The 17,504-nt window shown below is 43.8% G+C and overlaps 2 protein-coding genes across 3 annotated transcripts in view; both read left to right on the forward strand.

The window, feature by feature from the left end:
• Nucleotides 1–920: 920 nt before the first annotated feature.
• LOC110304627 (U3 small nucleolar RNA-associated protein 14 homolog B) lies at nucleotides 921–10,621 on the forward strand. Its single transcript, XM_021176098.1, has 3 exons — nucleotides 921–1,199; nucleotides 6,191–6,330; nucleotides 7,363–10,621. Exon 3 carries the CDS (start codon nucleotides 7,506–7,508, stop codon nucleotides 9,753–9,755), a length of 2,250 nt encoding a protein of 749 aa, XP_021031757.1. The 5' UTR covers nucleotides 921–1,199; nucleotides 6,191–6,330; nucleotides 7,363–7,505; the 3' UTR covers nucleotides 9,756–10,621.
• Nucleotides 1,117–17,504, forward strand: part of Acsl3 (acyl-CoA synthetase long chain family member 3) — a 51,892-nt gene continuing 35,504 nt past the window's right edge. Inside the window, exon 1 of one of the 2 annotated variants that reach the window (XM_021176233.2) lies at nucleotides 1,117–1,199. The gene's annotated coding sequence lies outside the window, so the exon portion shown is untranslated. Of the gene's footprint in view, nucleotides 1,200–6,247; nucleotides 6,331–17,504 lie in introns of those variants that run through there. The other variant, XM_021176316.2, reaches the window with a different exon arrangement.

The raw sequence follows: 17,504 nt of genomic DNA on the forward strand, positions 1-17,504 counted from the left end.
ACTCCAGAGGCTGATTTAGTCATTTGTGTTTTGCTGGGTGAATGTTTTGTTTGAATGGGAGGAAGGCAGTTGTAAAATAAATGCCTATATCCTGATGTAGTGTCCAAGAGGATCTATACAATGGCAAACTAAACACACACATTCATAAAGATTCATAAAGATTTTTTTTTTTTTTTCCGAGACAGGGTTTCTCTGTATATCCCTGGCTGTCCTGGAACTCACTCTGCAGATCAGGCTGGCCTCGAACTCAGAAATCCGCCTCCCTCTGCCTCCTGAGTGCTGGGATTAAAGGTGTGCCCCACCACGCTCGGCTGATAAAGATTATTTTTGAGTAAAGTTTCATCCTTTGCAAACATGAGACGTGGGTATGCGAAGATTTACGAGTAAACGGAGACATGCTGCATTAAACGAAGCCCATGCAAAAGAAATAATACAGGGCATGCTTTGAGCTTTCCCCTTCACAAGCATTTTCAAACCTCATTTTTTTTTTTTTCTCCTTGCAAGATTTGCTAGAAATCCGTGTTCAAACTAGGATAACGAATCCAGTCCTGAGAAGATTGGGAAAAAAACCCAAGCAGGTTATTTCTTCGTTTATATTGAGATTTACGCATCGCAGCAGTGAAGGCGGGTTTGCAGTTCTCAGCGGGGGCACCCTGGACGCCTCCGGTCTTCCCGCGCGGCGCCCCCCGCCCAGCTCCCCTCGGCAGCTGCTGTAGCAGCGGGTCGGTCCCGCCGCTCCCCTCCCCAAGGGCTCTATCCCCGCCCTGCAGGGCCCCAGCCGGGTCCAGCCGTCGGCCGCTCCGCAGAATGACCCATAGTAACCTCGCCCCGCCCCTGCCGCCAGCGCCGCGCTCCCCAGGCCGGCATTTGATAGGCCGAGCCCCGCACGCGCCACCGCCCGCGGGCCAATGGGCGGCGGTCTCTTTGCATATGCAACGAGCGCCAGCCCGGGGTGAGCGTCCAGGACTGCGGCTCAACAGACGCTGCTCAGCCGGCGCCCGGGAAACGTCGCTGCGGTTGTGGCCGCGGTCGCGGGCTCGGACGAGGAGGCGGCGGCAGAGCGGGAGGCTGAGCCGGCAGCAGGCGGTCGTTCCCGTCTCTCAGGGCGGCCCCAGCAGCTACGTCAGGGTCCTGAGGAGGTGGCGCTGGGCAGGAGCCGCTCTGAGGAGCAGCCAGGCCTGCGTGGGTCGGAGCCCGCGGTGAGTGCGCGCAGTGCCCGTTGTGAGGCGATGAGGGTCGCGGGATGGCGGCCAGGCCTCCCTCCTCCCACTCGGCGTGCATGCCGCTCGCCGGTGCCTGAGGGGACTCCTGGACCGCGGGGTGCTGGGCCGTGGCGGGGGTCGGGGAAGCGGGGGTTGGTGGAGGGTGAGTGGCGAGTAGGGCGTCCTCGCGGATTCGGGAAAACCGCCGGCGTGGAGCTGCGGGCGCGGGAGGAAGGATGCACCGCGGCCTCCTCCGCGGGCGCGGGCACGTGGGTGGGGTCGTCCCGCTCCACGCGGCCGCGCGGCGTCCGTGGGAGGAACCAGCACCCAGCGGGTCCCTGAAAACTGCGGGTGTGGGGCAGGAAATGCGGGTGCGGGCGGTGGGAATGGCGTGGTGTCCCCTCCTAAGTGCATTTTAGTCTCGGACGAGTCAGTCATGAGATGCAGACATAGGCAGCCCCGGGGGTCACTTGTGATCCCGTGATGGGATTTAACAGATGAAGATCCAACTGTATGGTCCGTTCTGGTTCTAGAACAGGTATTCCGATCACTTGTACATAGAGCCCCTCAAATTAGAAAGGGCAGGACAGTTTTTTGGGAGTCCAGTGGAAACTAGAGAGGGGGCTTGATGATAACTACCTAGAATGACAGAGCTGGCATTTATTGAGCTTTTATTAAAGGCCACACACCAAGAACTTTGTGCATGGCTATGTTTACATTGTTAGTCCACCGGGACGCTCGCACATTCTCAGTTTTACAGCGAGGAGCCTGCACTGTGAACACGTTAACTTAGCCCAGATCTGAGCTACTAGGAGAAGCTTGAGCCCCAGGAGGGCCTGTCTGAATCTAGAACATTTACCTCTGATGACTTTAGTAGCACACAGCCCTCTGTTTGGTGTTGGAATGGTTTCCGTGGCTTTGGGTTTCTAGGTTCTTTTGGGTCTTAGGGGTTCTGCAGAGCTGTAGTTTGGTGTTTTTGTTTTTCCTGGTTGTTTTAGGCTGTTTTGTATGCCCGCTTTGGCTCTGAGTGTGGTTGAAGGGTGCTGCTGAGTTGCCCGAGAAGTGCATGCAAAGCTTACTACAGAGAGGGAAGTGTTGGGACTTTGAGAGTGCGTTTTCTGGTGTCTCCCTGAGCACCCCTCACATGTAGAGTTGAAGGCTGATTGTATTTTCTTAACTTAGGCTCTGATTCTTCTGTCATAAAGTGTCTTGACTCCAGTGTGGCCACAGGAGAGGGTCACCTGGTGTCTTTGGAGTCCAGTTACTGGATTTGTAGGACATTTGGGCTGAGTGACTGGTACCCTGTGAGTCCCAAGATGTCCTCCTTGAAGAAAGCAAAGAAAGAAGGACACACTGAAGGACATTGTGTGTGGGAATAACACTAGCGCCTTCCTGATTCAGTTAATTGTTCACTGAGAGCCTTCTCATTGAGTCATGTCAGGCATTTTAGCAGGTGCTGGGAGACATAACAGGGACAGGTTGATCTGTCCCTGTGCCCTCAGGCTGGGATTAGACTACATGCCAATGATTTTGTAGATAAATGGGTGATTGCAAGCTATGTTACATGCAATAAAGGTGAGGTATTGGATGATTGAAGATTCTAACAAGCATTATGATTTACATGGAAATCCAGGGAGCTGCTTTTTAAGAACTGATTATGTGAGATTTTTTTCCTAGATGTCCAATTTGTGCTCTCAGGCTGAAATTAAATGTACATAGCACAAGCGCTTCAGAGCTTTTTGAGCAACTATAATAATATATTTTTTTAATTTTAATATATTTCCCACCAGATTGTCTTCTCAGTTCAAATTTCGAAGTATCTGAGTGAGATAGGTAGGGAGTATTCTCAGAGATGCATGCCTGCCTTTAGAGTGCTTAAAACTCAGAAGCAGGAATCTTTTATATGGACTGTGGATTTGAAGGTGGTGTGATTTAGACATCCCGGCCTTACAACACCCGCCTCACCCCACCCATCCCTCAGTGATAGGCTTTTCTGATTTTTCAGTAGGCATCATAATTTTTTTAAAGTATTCATTGTAGCGTATATTTTACTCAGTAACTTAACATAAAAATTTCAGCTCTAAGCTGGGTTTGGTGGCTCACCTTTTATCCCAGCACCTAGGAGTGAGGCCAGCCTGTTTTACTTAATTCTAGGACGTAATGAGACACTGTCTCAAAAAACCCAAAAACTAAATAAACATCTTTCAGTTCTTAGGAAGCAAGAAAACCATGCATGAATTGGGAGACTGTTAACTATATAGATATCTATTCAAACACTTAAGAAGGCAATATAACTAATTGTAATACTTTTATTGGATACCAGCTGTATGCAAGTATTGTCCTTTTGTGCATACTGTTTAGAATAAGTGCAAAGATGTGCTTAAGAAAATCCCTGCTCTGAAAATTTCATATTAATACTGATTTTTTTCATAGCACTGTCATATGTTAGACTAGCTGAGCTTTTGAAGAGGTTAATATGATGAGCAGAAATTCACGAAAGTGGAGATGTTAGGTGGAAAGCTGTCATGGCATGGTGATAGGTAGTATGAGCTGAGAGGAGCTCAGCAACTCAGACCCAGGCAACTGGAGGGCTTGCATGCACTATAATTCTCCGATCTGAGGCTCATTGTGAAAGAAGTAGGTATTGGATGTGGGAGAACATGTTTCTAGGTTTAGAAGTGGTCCATGGCTGTGGGCTTCTCTTTAGGGTGCTGGTTTAGTGTTCAGAAGTAGAGAATGCCATTTTGGGGCCTTCTCTTGTACTGGTGACAGTGTCTAAAACCATGTGCATGCCAGGCTGCCTGTGGAGGAAAGAGCAGAAAGAGGCCCCTTCGTACTGAGTAGAAGAGGCAGAGTTTGCAACGGAGATAGGAAGAGTAGCGTATTATTAGTTATCTCAGTATTATTGTGACAAATACTTGATCAAAGAAGACAGGAAAAGATTTTTGGTTCATAGTTTCCAAGATGTCATTCGGTTTTAGTGGGGAAAGGTTTGTTGAAAGAACATTTCATATCCAGGTGGCCAGGGAGTACAGAAAGGGGAATATAGGCAGGTTCTGGGGCAAGATAAAACCCTAAGAATACCCCACTGGTGACTGACTTCCCCCAAAGACTCCACCTCCCAGTAATGCAGTGCTTGTGTGTCTCTCAAGGAGTTAGTGCATGCATTTAGGCTAGCTCCCTGCTTTGTTTCGCGTTTACAGACCTTCTCCCCTAACCAGGGCTATGCTTAACTAATCTGGTAGGCATTTATTAATCCAGGCAAGTTGACAATCAGGAGTAACCATCAAAGGACACTGGAGATTGTCTGAAGTAGTCACTGTAGGGAAGGCAGTCAGTCAGTACCTTGGAGTGAGTGCTCCTGTGAGAACTCTTTGACCTTGCTGCTATGGTAGGATGGGTCAAGCCAGAGGGTTTTTTTTTTTTTTTTTTAATTGTAGTTTTGAGGCAGAATCTGTGTAGTTAAGGCTGTTCTCCAGACCGGTCTTGCTCCCCTCTCAGAGATCCTCCTGCCTTTGCCCAAGGATGCACCACCATGCCCACTGTTGACAAGGTTTTTGTTTTTTTTTCAAGGCAGGGCTTCTCTCTGTAGCCCTGGTTGTCCTGTAGCTTACTATATAGACCATTCTGGCCTCGAACTTGGAGACCCACCTGCATCAGCCTCCCAAGCGCTGTGGGATTAAAGGCTTGTACCACCACCCACCCTGCCCAGCTCTCCCCTCTCCCAACAGAGGTTTTGATCTTATGTTTTGATTGTTGAAGGAGGCTTTGTGGAGAGGGTATTGGAATAGGAATGAGTGAGCTAGGGTTACTCACCTGACTAAGTTGCTGGGCATGGGAAGGCTTGGTGCTTTGGCTTTTATAATCAGTACAGATTCTGGTAGATGCTTTCCCTTGAAGGCTCTTTTTTAGCAATCTTTATTTTAATTAACATAGCTTTATTTTCTTTGTTTCTAGTTTTCAAATTCTTTAGTATTTTGCATATCTTAATTATTTCACAAAAGACTGTAGGGAAACTCACAAACACTCTTTGCCTTGAGTGGTTTCTTTGTAAGTACTAGTCATCGTTGCCAATGCTGTGCCTTAGTGCTGGCTTCCTGTAAGAATTGTGAGATTTTAAATAAGTGTCTGCAGTATTGTCAATAAACATGAACCAAGAACCACTTTATTTGTTTTTAGAGAATGTAGAAGGTTTTTCATATTTTACTGTCCCCCCTACCCCCATTTTTCAAGACAGGGTAGGGTCTCTCTGTATAGTCCTGAATGTTCTAGAACGTGCACTGTAGACCATGCTGATCTCAAACTCAGCAGAGATCTATCTGCCTGTCTCTGCCTCCTGAGTGCTGGGATTAAAGGTGTGCATCACAGTTGTCCAGCTTTGCCTTCTTTCATGAAATAGTATCATTAAGCTTCTCTCTATATATAGTTCCACCTTAAGGAAGTCTTTTATGTATTAGGAACCTTTTTAGTAGAGTTGGAGATGTATGTAAATAGAAAACTGTAACTTGGGACCATTAGCTGGATTTTGTTCTATTATTTAAAAAATTACAAGTGCGTGTATATGTATGTCTGCATGTGTGTCTGTTTGTGTGCACATTCATTGGAGCCCCTGAGAGTCCATCTGCGTGAATGCACAATACACAGGTGAAAGTCAGAGGACAGCATTGGAGTTGGTTCTTTCTCTCCTTTATGTGGGTTCTGGATACTGAACTCAGTTCACTAGGCTTCAGTGGCAAGCCTTTACTTGCTGAGCCATCTCACTGACCACATCCTTTAGTTTTGTTCTCTTTTAGTTAATATTCGTTTACTGTGACGTGGGCTTTAGATTTCCTGGGAAAATGAATTTCTACATGTTAGCACATTGCAAACAGGCTGACTCTGGCATTCTCACACGTTCTCATTCAGATAACCAGCTTCTACTTTTATTACTTATAAGGCTTATGTCATATGACACGAATTCAGGTGGCATTTTTTTTTTTTTGGAACAGGGTCTTACTGTTTACTCCTTGAACTTGCTGTGAGGCTCAGGTTGGCCTTGAACTTGAGATCCATCTGCCTTAGCCTCCTGAGTGGCATATCACCAACTTTGGGTTGCTGAGTGGATTGCCATCCGTGTATATAACACTTGGTATGTAAATTGGAGTCAGTCACTTCTTTCTCAGACTTTGTTTTCCTTCTAAAGTTTTTCTTATAGTGGGGTGGGGCAGGCTTTTTTTTTTTTTTTTTTTTTTTTTTAATGTAGGTTTTTTCGAGACAGGGTTTCTCTGTTGTTGTGTTGTTTTACTTATTATTATTATTATTTTTAATGTAACCCCATGCTGGCCTTGATTTTAAAATCTCCTTAGTCTCCCAGGTGCTGGGATTATAGGCATGCAGCACCGAGCCTGTCTCTGAGCTTTTCCTTTCAGTTTTTGTAACAGGACAATTTAAATTCTTGGAAACAAACAGGTAGGTAGTTTAGGAGGACTCAGCACTGTGCTTCTTTCCTTGCTTCTCTGCCTTTCTCCTCTGTTTTAATTTGCTTTTCCTAGTTCCTCTTTTTTTTTTTATTTTTCTATCTCTGTTTTTGTATTAAATAGGAACAAGCATTCTGGATTTGACCGGTTAACAAATTTACATTAAGGTTCAGCTATTGAGGACTAAGGGGATTAGAATGTATCCTTTCGGGAGGTATAGAGCAGAGACTTGAGGCAGATCTAGTCAATGATTTCATTCAGTGACTTATAGCAACTCAGAAAGACTTGTTAGATTAATTAAAGTTTCCTGGGGTATAGCAAGTGGAGAAGATGAGGGTCTTTTCACTTGTTACATACAGGAAGTGTATTGAGAAGCGTGTCCTGAGTTGCTTGCCATGATGCTACTAGAACTTGTGATATGGCATTGTCCACAACCATTTGGGCTTCCTATTGCACTTAATTTCCTGTCCGATCTCTTATATCTTTATCATGATTCATTCATTTCATTTCCCTTTTCTTTGCTTTGGCTTGAGGTTTTTGTTACCTGTGTTAAAATATTCAGGTGACAGACAGACAGACACAGATATGGAGACTTCTGTAGCCTAGGCTGGCCTTGTACATCACCATCCTGACTGGCTTGTACATTTTATGTGTTGACTACATGGAAATTACTGGGGTATTTATCTGGGTCTTTTCTTCTTTAGACATCTCAATAAATAAGGTTCTCAGAAAACATCTATGTCAGAGACAGTGGGCAGTAAATAGATGAAGCCAAAGATGAGTGAGACCAGACGCTTCTTCAAGAGCTAACAGGCCCTGTGAGAGGAAGGAGGCTGCTACCAGGAACATGGCCAGGAATGTGACAGACCTTTTGGCTTTGAGCCAGCAGGAAGAACTAGTGGATTTGCCAGAAAACTATCCACTGAGTACGAGTGAAGATGAGGGGGACAGTGATGGAGAACGAAAACGTCAAAAACTCCTGGAAGCAGTCAGTTCCCTTGGTAGAAAGAACACATGGAAGTTGGCAGAGAGATCTGAGGCTAGCCGGATGGTGTCAGAGTTCAATGTCACTTCTGAAGGATCAGGTGAAAAGCTGGTCCTTTCAGATTTGCTTGGGTCTGCTACAGCATTATCTGCGGTAGCTGCTGTGAAAAAACAGCTGCATAGAGTCAAGTCAAAGACGCTAACCACATCCCTTAACAAAGAAGAGGCTGACCGTGCCCTCAGGGAAGCAGCATTCAGCAAAACCTCACAAATGCTCTCCAGGTGGGATCCTGTTGTTCTGAAGAACCGGCAAGCAGAACAGTTGATTTTTCCCTTGGAGAAGGAGCTGCCAGCTGTTGCTCCCATTGAACATGTTTTTACTGACTGGAAAGCAAGAACCCCTCTGGAACAAGAAGTTTTTAACCTTCTTCATAAGAACAAGCAGCCAGTAACAGACCCTTTATTGACTCCTGTGGAAACAGCCTCCGTCAGAGCCATGAGCCTGGAAGAAGCCAAGATACACCGAGCAGAGCTTCAGAGGATGCGAGCTCTGCAGTCCTATTATGAGGCTAGAGCTCGAAGAGAGAAGAGAATCAAGAGTAAGAAGTATCATAGAGCTCTAAAGAAAGGAAAGGCCAAGAAAGCCTTAAAAGAGTTTGAAGAGCTGTGGAAAGACTGTCCAAATGCTGCATTGCAAGAACTGGAGAAAATGGAAAAGGCCAGAATGACAGAACGGATGAGCCTTAAGCACCAGGGCAGTGGGAAATGGGCAAAGTCAAAGGCAATTATGGCCAAATATGACCCGGAGGCTCGAAAAGCTATGCAAGAACAATTGGCTAAGAACAGAGAACTGACACAGAAACTCCAGGTAGTTTCAGAGAGTGAGGAAGAAGACGGATGCACAGAAGAGGGACTAGTCTCTGTCTCCCATGGAATGGATGACCTACAGATGAATGCAGATGGTGTAAATCCCTGGATGCTTAGCAGTTGCAACAGCAATGCAAAAAGGGGTGAGATCAAGACAGACCCCGAACAGATGCCTGCATTTGTGGCCCATGTGTCTTCTGAGAGTGAGGGAGATGAAAGACCAGTGGCAGAAGAACTTATGTTGAAAGAAAGAGTTGATCCCAACAATGCTAAGTTAATGGATGGCCAAGAAACAGAAGCCTCTGATAGCCAGGAGGTGAGAATACAGAAACTCAGCAAGGAAAGTCATCAGTCTGAGAGTCAGAAAGAGAGTTCAGAGGAGACTGTCCTCCATATCCAGAGAGAGGACCCTGCCTCAGAGAAGCTCGTGGTGCTTCAAAGGCTACAGAGGGCACATGTTCTGGAACAACAAGGAGAGTTGAGCAAAGAACATTATCCAAAAAAAGGGCTTTCCAGACCTTTGTTGAAAGGGGAGTGGAAGGAGATGAAGCCACCCACCAAGCCTGATGCCTCTGGAGGGAAGAAAAAGAAGGAACAAATGATTGATCTACAGAACCTCCTAGCTGCTAACTCATCTCCTTCTGTGAAGCCTTTGGCTGTGCCCACAATGCAGCAGTTAGAAGATGAAGTGGAGACCGGTCACAAGCAGCTAATAAAGGAAGCTTTTGCTGGGGATGATGTCATAAGAGAGTTCTTAAAAGAGAAAAGGGAAGCTATAGAGACAAATAAACCAAAGGACTTGGACCTGTCATTGCCTGGATGGGGTGAGTGGGTTGGTATGGGCCTGAAGCCCAGCGCCAAGAAAAGACGCCGTTTTCTTATTAAAGCTCCTGAGAGTTCTCCAAGAAAAGACAAGAATTTGCCGAATGTGATTATCAGTGAGAAGCGCAACATCCATGCAGCTGCTCATCAGGTGCGGGCGCTTCCACACCCATTCACCCACCACCAGCAGTTTGAAAGGACTATCCAGAACCCTATTGGGTACATGTGGAACACCCAGAGGACCTTCCAAAAGCTGACAGTTCCCAAGGTTGGCACCAAGCTAGGCCATATCATTAAGCCCATAAAAGCAGAAAGCGTAGGGCACTGCTCTTCCACAAGGTCTGACCTCTCTATCCTACAGAGCAGTCAGAAGTGCCTCTCCAGAAAACAGCAAAAACAACTGAAGAAAAGCTCTGCAGATTGAGCTTCTAGCAGAGTAGCATCTTTGTGACCTGGAGCTAGGAACCTCTAGTGTTTCTCTTGGTTGCATCATCGTGCTTCAGGGTGATTTCCTAAATTGACAAACACTGTGTACTTAAGCCACATTGTGGAAATAAGGCATTTTTATCCAATAAAAGGGCTTACATTCCATTTTGAGGTATATGATAAATTTAGAAATGATTCATTTATGGGAAAAATGCAGAGTACCTATATCGGTACCTATCCTAGGCTTAGAGAGGGATGTGTGGACAGAGACGTTCAGACTGGGACTGGGTAGAGGAAGCATGGGCAGCAAAAAATGCTCAGTTAGTTTAGATATTAAATTAATAGATCCTGGTGTAGTAGCTCATATATGTAATCAGCGTTTTTCGAGGCTGAGGATCATTTAGTTGAGGCCACAGAATGAGAACTTGGCTCAAAAACAAACAAACAAACCAAGCCCAAAAAGATTCTAGGAAGAGTTTATAGGCAGAATGACTTGGAGAAGACAGACAATGAAGATAGAGACAAGTAAAATTTAAGAATAGTGTTACAGTTTGCCATTCCTGGATAGCTTTCCTGAACTTTCCGGTGCAAAATGGAGGGCTCCCTTTCCTTAGTGGGTTTCCTCTTCCCCTGATATGGGGAACCTGACCCCAGTCTACCTAAGGAATGTCTTGTAATCCTTGGAGGAAGTTACAAGTTCAATTTCCTGGAATGTCTTAACATGCAAATGAGGTATCCCCTGAACCTTAAACTTCAGCTAATGAAACTTCACCTTAAGAAGAACCCCTTCCCACTCTCCAGGATCAATATATATAGCCCTTGCTCCACCCTGAATAAAGTATAGTGCACAAGCTGTTTCATTGACTACTGTCTTAAGAGAGCTGTTTTCTAAAAGTTCTAACATTGAAATCTTCAGAGACCCCTTTCCCTCAGCATTCATTGCCAGACCTGGATCCTGCTGACCCACCAGTTCTGAACTTCATTTCATCCATTCCTGCCTGGTGTGTAAAGAAGAATGGGACCGCCCCGCAGACCTCCCTTCAGCCCATCCTTCCCTGCCTGGCATACTGTGGAATTCAGCTCTGCTTCCCCCTGGTGTTCAACTGTCCCTGACATCCCAAGGGAAGACGCAGAATAACAGAAGCACAAAGTGACAGAATCTCGGCTACTGAAAAATCAGTTATGGAGGGCCTTAAATGTTTTGCAGAGTAATTTAAACTATACTTTTCATCTCTTCTCTTAGGCAAAGTAGAGGAATTAAGACTTGGATAGGGGACCGTTGTGACATTTGTGTTAAAGGAGTGAGTGCCAAGCTGGCAGCGTGCATGTAGGATGTATTGTATTAATGGGGGTAAGAGTTGAAAATGTCAGCTGCAGAAGTTAGGGTGAGCATGGGCAGGAGGGCTGGATGACAGGAGGTAATCACCTGGCAAGAGCTCTGTGGAGAATAAGAGAAAAGGGATTTTATTGGATCCCTTGAAGTTTGAGCAGGGTTTTAGACCTGGGAGGATTTAGCGTTCTATTTTTCCATTATTCTTGGAAAGATGGAAGGATATATTGAAGTGGGATGGAGAATTCAGGTTTTAGAAAATTCTTGTATATATTTGAAATGTAAAGGTATGAATGGCAGGGCATCCTTGCAGTCCCAGCACTTGGGAGCAGGCAGAGGCAGAAGGATAGCTGAAAGTTAAAGGCCAGAAAGGGTCTACATAATTCCAGTTCAGAGGAGGAGGGCTCTTGAGGTAGGTGATGGCTGGATGGTGGATCAAGGGAGTGGTAAAGTTGACTCCTTGAATATGGGATCAGATGCTTATGTTTTATAGTAATTGGTGCTCAAGACTTTTATCAAGAATGTGATTGCCAGAGAATCCATCTGTGAGTCCTTGGGACCAGACCACCAATGGGGCTGAGGGGTCATGTCTAGAGTATAGGTCAGAAAGAGCAGATCAATAGATGAAGGACTTTGAGATGCTCAGAGGCCATTATAACTGTTCATTTTAAAATGTTGAATTTTCTATTGATAGGAATCTTGTTCTAGGGATCCACACATCAAACTTTTTTGTATTTCTGTCTTGTTTAGTTTGGGTCATTTTAGTGAGGCACTTTTGGTGATCATAGTGTTTACCATAAAGGAATTCATTCTATGGCAGAATCTGAGTAGGGCAAATCTGTCAAAAGAGGCTTTTAGGAAGGATCACAGGCGTTCCTAAGCTTATAAAATAGATGCCAAGAAAGTAATGTGTGTGTAATCTAGGCAAGTGCTCTGCTACTGAGCTACATCCTCAGTTTTGTTTTGTTTTGGTTTTTGGTTTTTCAAGACAGGGTTTCTTTGTATAGCCCTGGCTGTCCTGGAACTCTGTGGACCAGGTTGTCTTTGAACTCAGAAATCCGCTTGCCTCTGCCTCCCAAGTGCTGGGATTAAAGGCGAGCGCCACCATGCCTGGCTTGTTTCTTTTTTTAAGACAGGGTCTTGCTTGTGCATTTTCGGCTGACCTTGACCTTGTTAGACCAGGCTGGCAGGCTGGATTGGCTTTGAACTCTCTATTCTGCCTCCCCAGTAATTCCCTGTGATAATTTTTTCTATGGCACTCACAGACCTTATGTATGTTCTTCATGAGCTCTGTCAACAAGCTATATCTGCAGGTGCCTCCCCACACTTAGAACTGTGCCCCTACCAAGGGATTTTTTTTTTTTAATTCTTTTTTTTTTTGTTTGTTTTAAAGACAATGTCTTTTTAAGTTGCCCAGGCCAGGCTAGAAATCGCCTGTCATTTGTTTAGGTAGTCCTTGAACTTATAATCTTGAAGCCTAAGCTTCCTGAGTAGCCAGGTTTATAGGCATGCATCACTGCTCAACAACTCATTATATAACATTTGTAATTCACCTTTGTGTGTGTGCTCTTCAGTGCCTGCTTGCCGGCACATGTCCATCCACCCACCCACACACCCACCCACCTACCTGATGTATGTTTGACCAGGTTCTGTGATGATGGCCACTAGGGATTGAGTAATGAGTAAAAGACACTTCTTCATGCATAGAGAAGATGAGCAGTAAGCAGTTTTATAAGCGATTATTTAATTACAGGCACAATAGTTATGGCTAAGGCAAAACACAGAATGTGGTAAGGGTGGAAAACTTTAAGTGGTGTTGGGCAAATCCAGGAGGAGAAGGATGGATAGTAGCAGGGAGGTAGGGGAATGTGGTGCATGCTAGGCCAGAGCGGCTGGGATGAGGTGGGGGCCTGACATTGGGGACAGTACACAAGGCCCAGAAGGTGAGTGAGTACTCTGTGGAGGCTCTTAGATAAAACTGGACCTAAAGTATAAGACACCAGATCAGAGAAAGGTAAAAGGTAAAAATCCTCAAAAAGGCTATGACCTGGGGTGGGAAAACTCGGGAACTTGCAGATTGTGCTGTGACAACTGACCAGCAGCATCTCAGGTCAGTTTGTTTTGGTCCCAATCACTTCACAAAGAGTAGTTTTATTACTATAAGACATGAAAAGAGTTAACATTTATCTTGTGGCTTGCATTATATGATAAGGAATGTCAGAATTTACCAAAGTTATTTTTGGTAAAAACTTAACTCTTACGTCCAATTATAATTTATTTTAATATATTAAATTTAGTAATCTAATCGTTTTAGTCAAATTACATAAAATTTATAATTCTATAAAGTTTTTTTGGTCATGAAGTTTTCCAGACTGTCTTCAAATTCACAATCTCAAAGTCTGCCTACCTGTGCCACCATGCCTGGTTTAAGTTGTAAGCTTATTGTTTTAAGCAAGGGCCCACTGTGTAGTCCTGGCTTGTCTACTTGCTATGTAGACTAAACTGTATTTGAGCTGGTAGCTGTTCTTCTCTTCAGCCCCCTCCCAGAACCCCTGGCTCGCTCGCTCCATCCCTCCCTCCCTCCCTCCTCTACCTCCTTCCCTCCTCTCCCCTTCCCTCCCTCTCTCCCTTCCCCCTTCTCTTCCTTTCTTTCTTATGATGAGGTCTCTGTGGAAGCCTGGGTGTCCTGGCCTGGAGCGCACAGATTGACTTGCCTCTCTACCTCTTAAATGCTGGGATCATCATGAGCCATGTTTCAGGTTTTATGTTTAGAACAGGTATATTTCAAGTTGGTGTTTAGAGTCTCCAGGTTCTGTTTAGTTTGTTTAAAAAAAAGTTATACACTGGTTTGTGATTTTTAGTATATAAAATTGGTTCCTGTCTGAATGTGTGGAAATAATTTGTTCTCATTTCCTTAAGAGTTTGCTTGATTATAATAGTATATGTTTTGTATGAAAAGTAGAAAATATGTAAGAACATAAAGTTGACAATTTAGAAATCAGTACTAATTTTGCATCCAAAATATGGCCACTGCTGATATTTTTTTGTTTGTTTGCTAACAAGTAAAACTATATTGTGTATATTCAATATTCAGCCTATTTTCCTTATTAGTATGTCACAAGCAATTACAGTGTTAACAGATGTTTGAAATATTTGTAGTGGCTATATAATGAATGTATGTGTCAGTGTGTTTGATATTTCCCAGTTACTGTGTATTTGCCTATTTCCTTTTGATTGCCTGTTGCAGATGACTTATTAAAGATTCCTAGAAGTGAAGCATTGGATAAAGGCTATGAAGAAGAAGTTGAGTGCTCTTAATAAAAATTATAAACTTGCTTTCTAAGTGGTGCTTCATTCTTGTGCCCTCATCACAAGGGTGGCATATTTTACTAGTGCTTGTGCTACGGACTCAGAGCTAGAAGACACTTTCATTTTAGAGTTTTTTTTTTTTTTTTTTTGAGACAGGGTCTCTTTATTGTATAACACTGTTTGCCCAGAAACTTGTTATGTAGACCAGACTAGCCTTGAACTCATAGAGCTCCATCTGTTATCCTTAATGTTTTGTGTATATAAAAACCAGAATGACTCTCCAAAGAACTTAGCCTCTTGGATATTTTGGTTAAACCAGACTTTGAAGTTCTGATTTAAACAATCACCATACTTATCCATTACCTATACTCTCCTGAAAGATTTGAAGAACAGGGCTAGTTGGATGACAGCATAACCCCTCAATGATTTACTGTGTGTTGAGTAAATTGATAGAAAAATCCAGCTAACCAGATTTTATATTATATCCCTTTGGTTTTTTTTGGGGGGGGGGGGATTTCTAGCCTATTTTTCAGAAGCAAAGGCATAAAATTCCTTACTGTATTTTCTGTGATGTTTCTTGTTTTACTCTTTTGGAAATAAGTTCATAAAGCAACAGAAACAAAGGGAAACTACAGTTATTGATTTGTAGTGCTTTCTGTGTTGCTTGGGCTAAGTGTTTTAGAGATGAGTCATTAATGTGTGCCCACTTCTTTGAAGTGTAGGTGGAAACCAGCAAAACCTATAGAGGTTTATTTAAAGCATTGGGTTCTTAGAGAAAAGATCCCAAGCACTTGCTAGAAGATTTCATAAAGAGGTGACATCAGAGTTGGAGTTTGGAGAGTTGGAGCTGTGTAAACGCACTGGGATTGATGGGGCAAGGGTGGAGAAAAATAGTGGCATTTGTAAACCCTGAAGAGTAATTATGACTGTTAAATTGACCATTGTGTGGGATATCTGTCAGCAGCCCCTCCCTGAGTACTGGACTCCACAAGGGCTGGGGTGTGCAGCATGCCCAGTCTTCAACAGATGCTTGACCATTAGCTAATAATTACTTCATGGATTTAAAATATTTTTTCACACACACACACACACACACACACACACAGAGAGAGAGAGAGAGAGAGAGAGAGAGAAGATAATGCTACTTTAAGAGAGAAGGCAGTAAGCAAAAAAACAAAACAAAACAAAACACTAGTGCATGCTTTCTCCAAATAAATTGGCTCACAACAATTCTGAGACACTTAAAATCTCACAACACTGAACAATAGGATCTGTTATCACCACCATTCAGTAAAGAAACCGAGGCCCAGAAAAGTTATAAGCTTCCGAAGAACAGTCATCCAGTAAGAGGATTCCAACCCAAACACCCCAAGTTCTAGACTCGTGTTTCTGTCCATCAAACCACAGTAGGCAGGATAGGGGTGCTACACTTCACAGGGGGATTCTTACAGGAAGCCAGCACTAAGGCACAGCATTGGCAACGATGACTAGTACTTACAAAGAAACCACTCAAGGCAAAGAGTGTTTGTGAGTTTCCCTACAGTCTTTTGTGAAATAATTAAGATATGCAAAATACTAAAGAATTTGAAAACTAGAAACAAAGAAAATAAAGCTATGTTAATTAAAATAAAGATTGCTAAAAAAGAGCCTTCAAGGGAAAGCATCTACCAGAATCTGTACTGATTATAAAAGCCAAAGCACCAAGCCTTCCCATGCCCAGCAACTTAGTCAGGTGAGTAACCCTAGCTCACTCATTCCTATTCCAATACCCTCTCCACAAAGCCTCCTTCAACAATCAAAACATAAGATCAAAACCTCTGTTGGGAGAGGGGAGAGCTGGGCAGGGTGGGTGGTGGTACAAGCCTTTAATCCCACAGCGCTTGGGAGGCTGATGCAGGTAGATCCCAGGGTTCAAAGCTAGCCTGAGCTTCACAGAGAAACCTTGTCTCAAATCAAACCAAATCAACCCCACCCGCAACGTTTTCATTAGTTTCTAATAGGAAGTAAATGAGTAGAGAAGATACCTCTTTGAAGGAGAGACTAAATAAAAGGATGACCTGATGCTTTTAAAGTGGTGGTGATGTTAAATCATGAGGTTTACCAGAGGGCAGAAGAGATTGTGAGGAAAGCATTGGGTAGGAATCCACTGAAGGATGTGGTATAAGAGGGACTATTACTGATTAGAGGGACATGGAGGTACCATGGCAAGGGAGGGATCATGTATAGAGGAGTTGGGAATTTGAGCAGGGAATATTGAGGCTGCAGTGATTAATTGCAGTCAGGTCAGGAAAGGCCTTGAAGGACTGGGGAGGTGTGATTCAAGCAGTGGACAGTACAGAGACACCTCGGATCAACATCTCACATGGGAGGATTTTTAGGAAGGGGATTATGCAGACACTTCCGCTGAGTGGGGCTGGAAGGGAAAGAGCAGGGACAGGAAGCACTCTTTTTTTTAATATGGGGTTATAGCACATTGGTATGGGTGGGGGAGGGGAGTTGAGACTTGTGGTAGAGGCAGCTAGTAATGACCTATCCTGCTGTTGCTAGGCCCTTGAGGGCAGGCCCTCAAAAATGCCTGATTGCTAATAGAAAATGTAAGTATTGATGAAGTCAGAGAAGGATGGAATAGAACTAGAATTAGGCTATATTCAATGATTCTGTACTATTAAATAAAAACCAGGCTTTTAGAAAAAAAAAAACCTTTTTTTTTTTTTTTTTTTTTTGTGCCTAGAAGGTAATTCAGAAACCTTTTATTTGTGTTTGTGTGCATACTAGTGCATGCTGATACACTCTGGTGGAAGTCAGAACAACTTATGGGGTGTTGGTTCTTTATTCTACCTTGCAAGTCCCAAAGATAAAACCTGGGTTGATAGCTACTTGGTGACAAGTACTTTTAGCCATCTCTGGCCTAAGCAGGTTTTTGTTTTTGTTTTTTTTTAAATGTCTACGGGAAGTGCTTAATGACCTAAATGGGCACCATTGTACACACGTCCATACTATTGAGAGTTTTCTGTAGGGCAGGTTTCTGGGTTGGTTTTTTTTTTTTTTTTTTTTTTTTTTTTTTTTTTTTTTTTTTTGAGTTTGAAAGGTTGAACAGGTGCCAGCCAA

The sequence above is a fragment of the Mus caroli genome, chromosome 1 (assembly GCF_900094665.2).
Source record: "Mus caroli chromosome 1, CAROLI_EIJ_v1.1, whole genome shotgun sequence".
Taxonomy (NCBI): domain Eukaryota; kingdom Metazoa; phylum Chordata; class Mammalia; order Rodentia; family Muridae; genus Mus; species Mus caroli.

What these genes read in the sequence shown, in the direction of transcription:
- LOC110304627 (XM_021176098.1), top strand. Translation starts at nt 7,506, where the DNA reads ATGGCCAGGAATGTGACAGACCTTTTGGCTTTGAGCCAGCAGGAAGAA.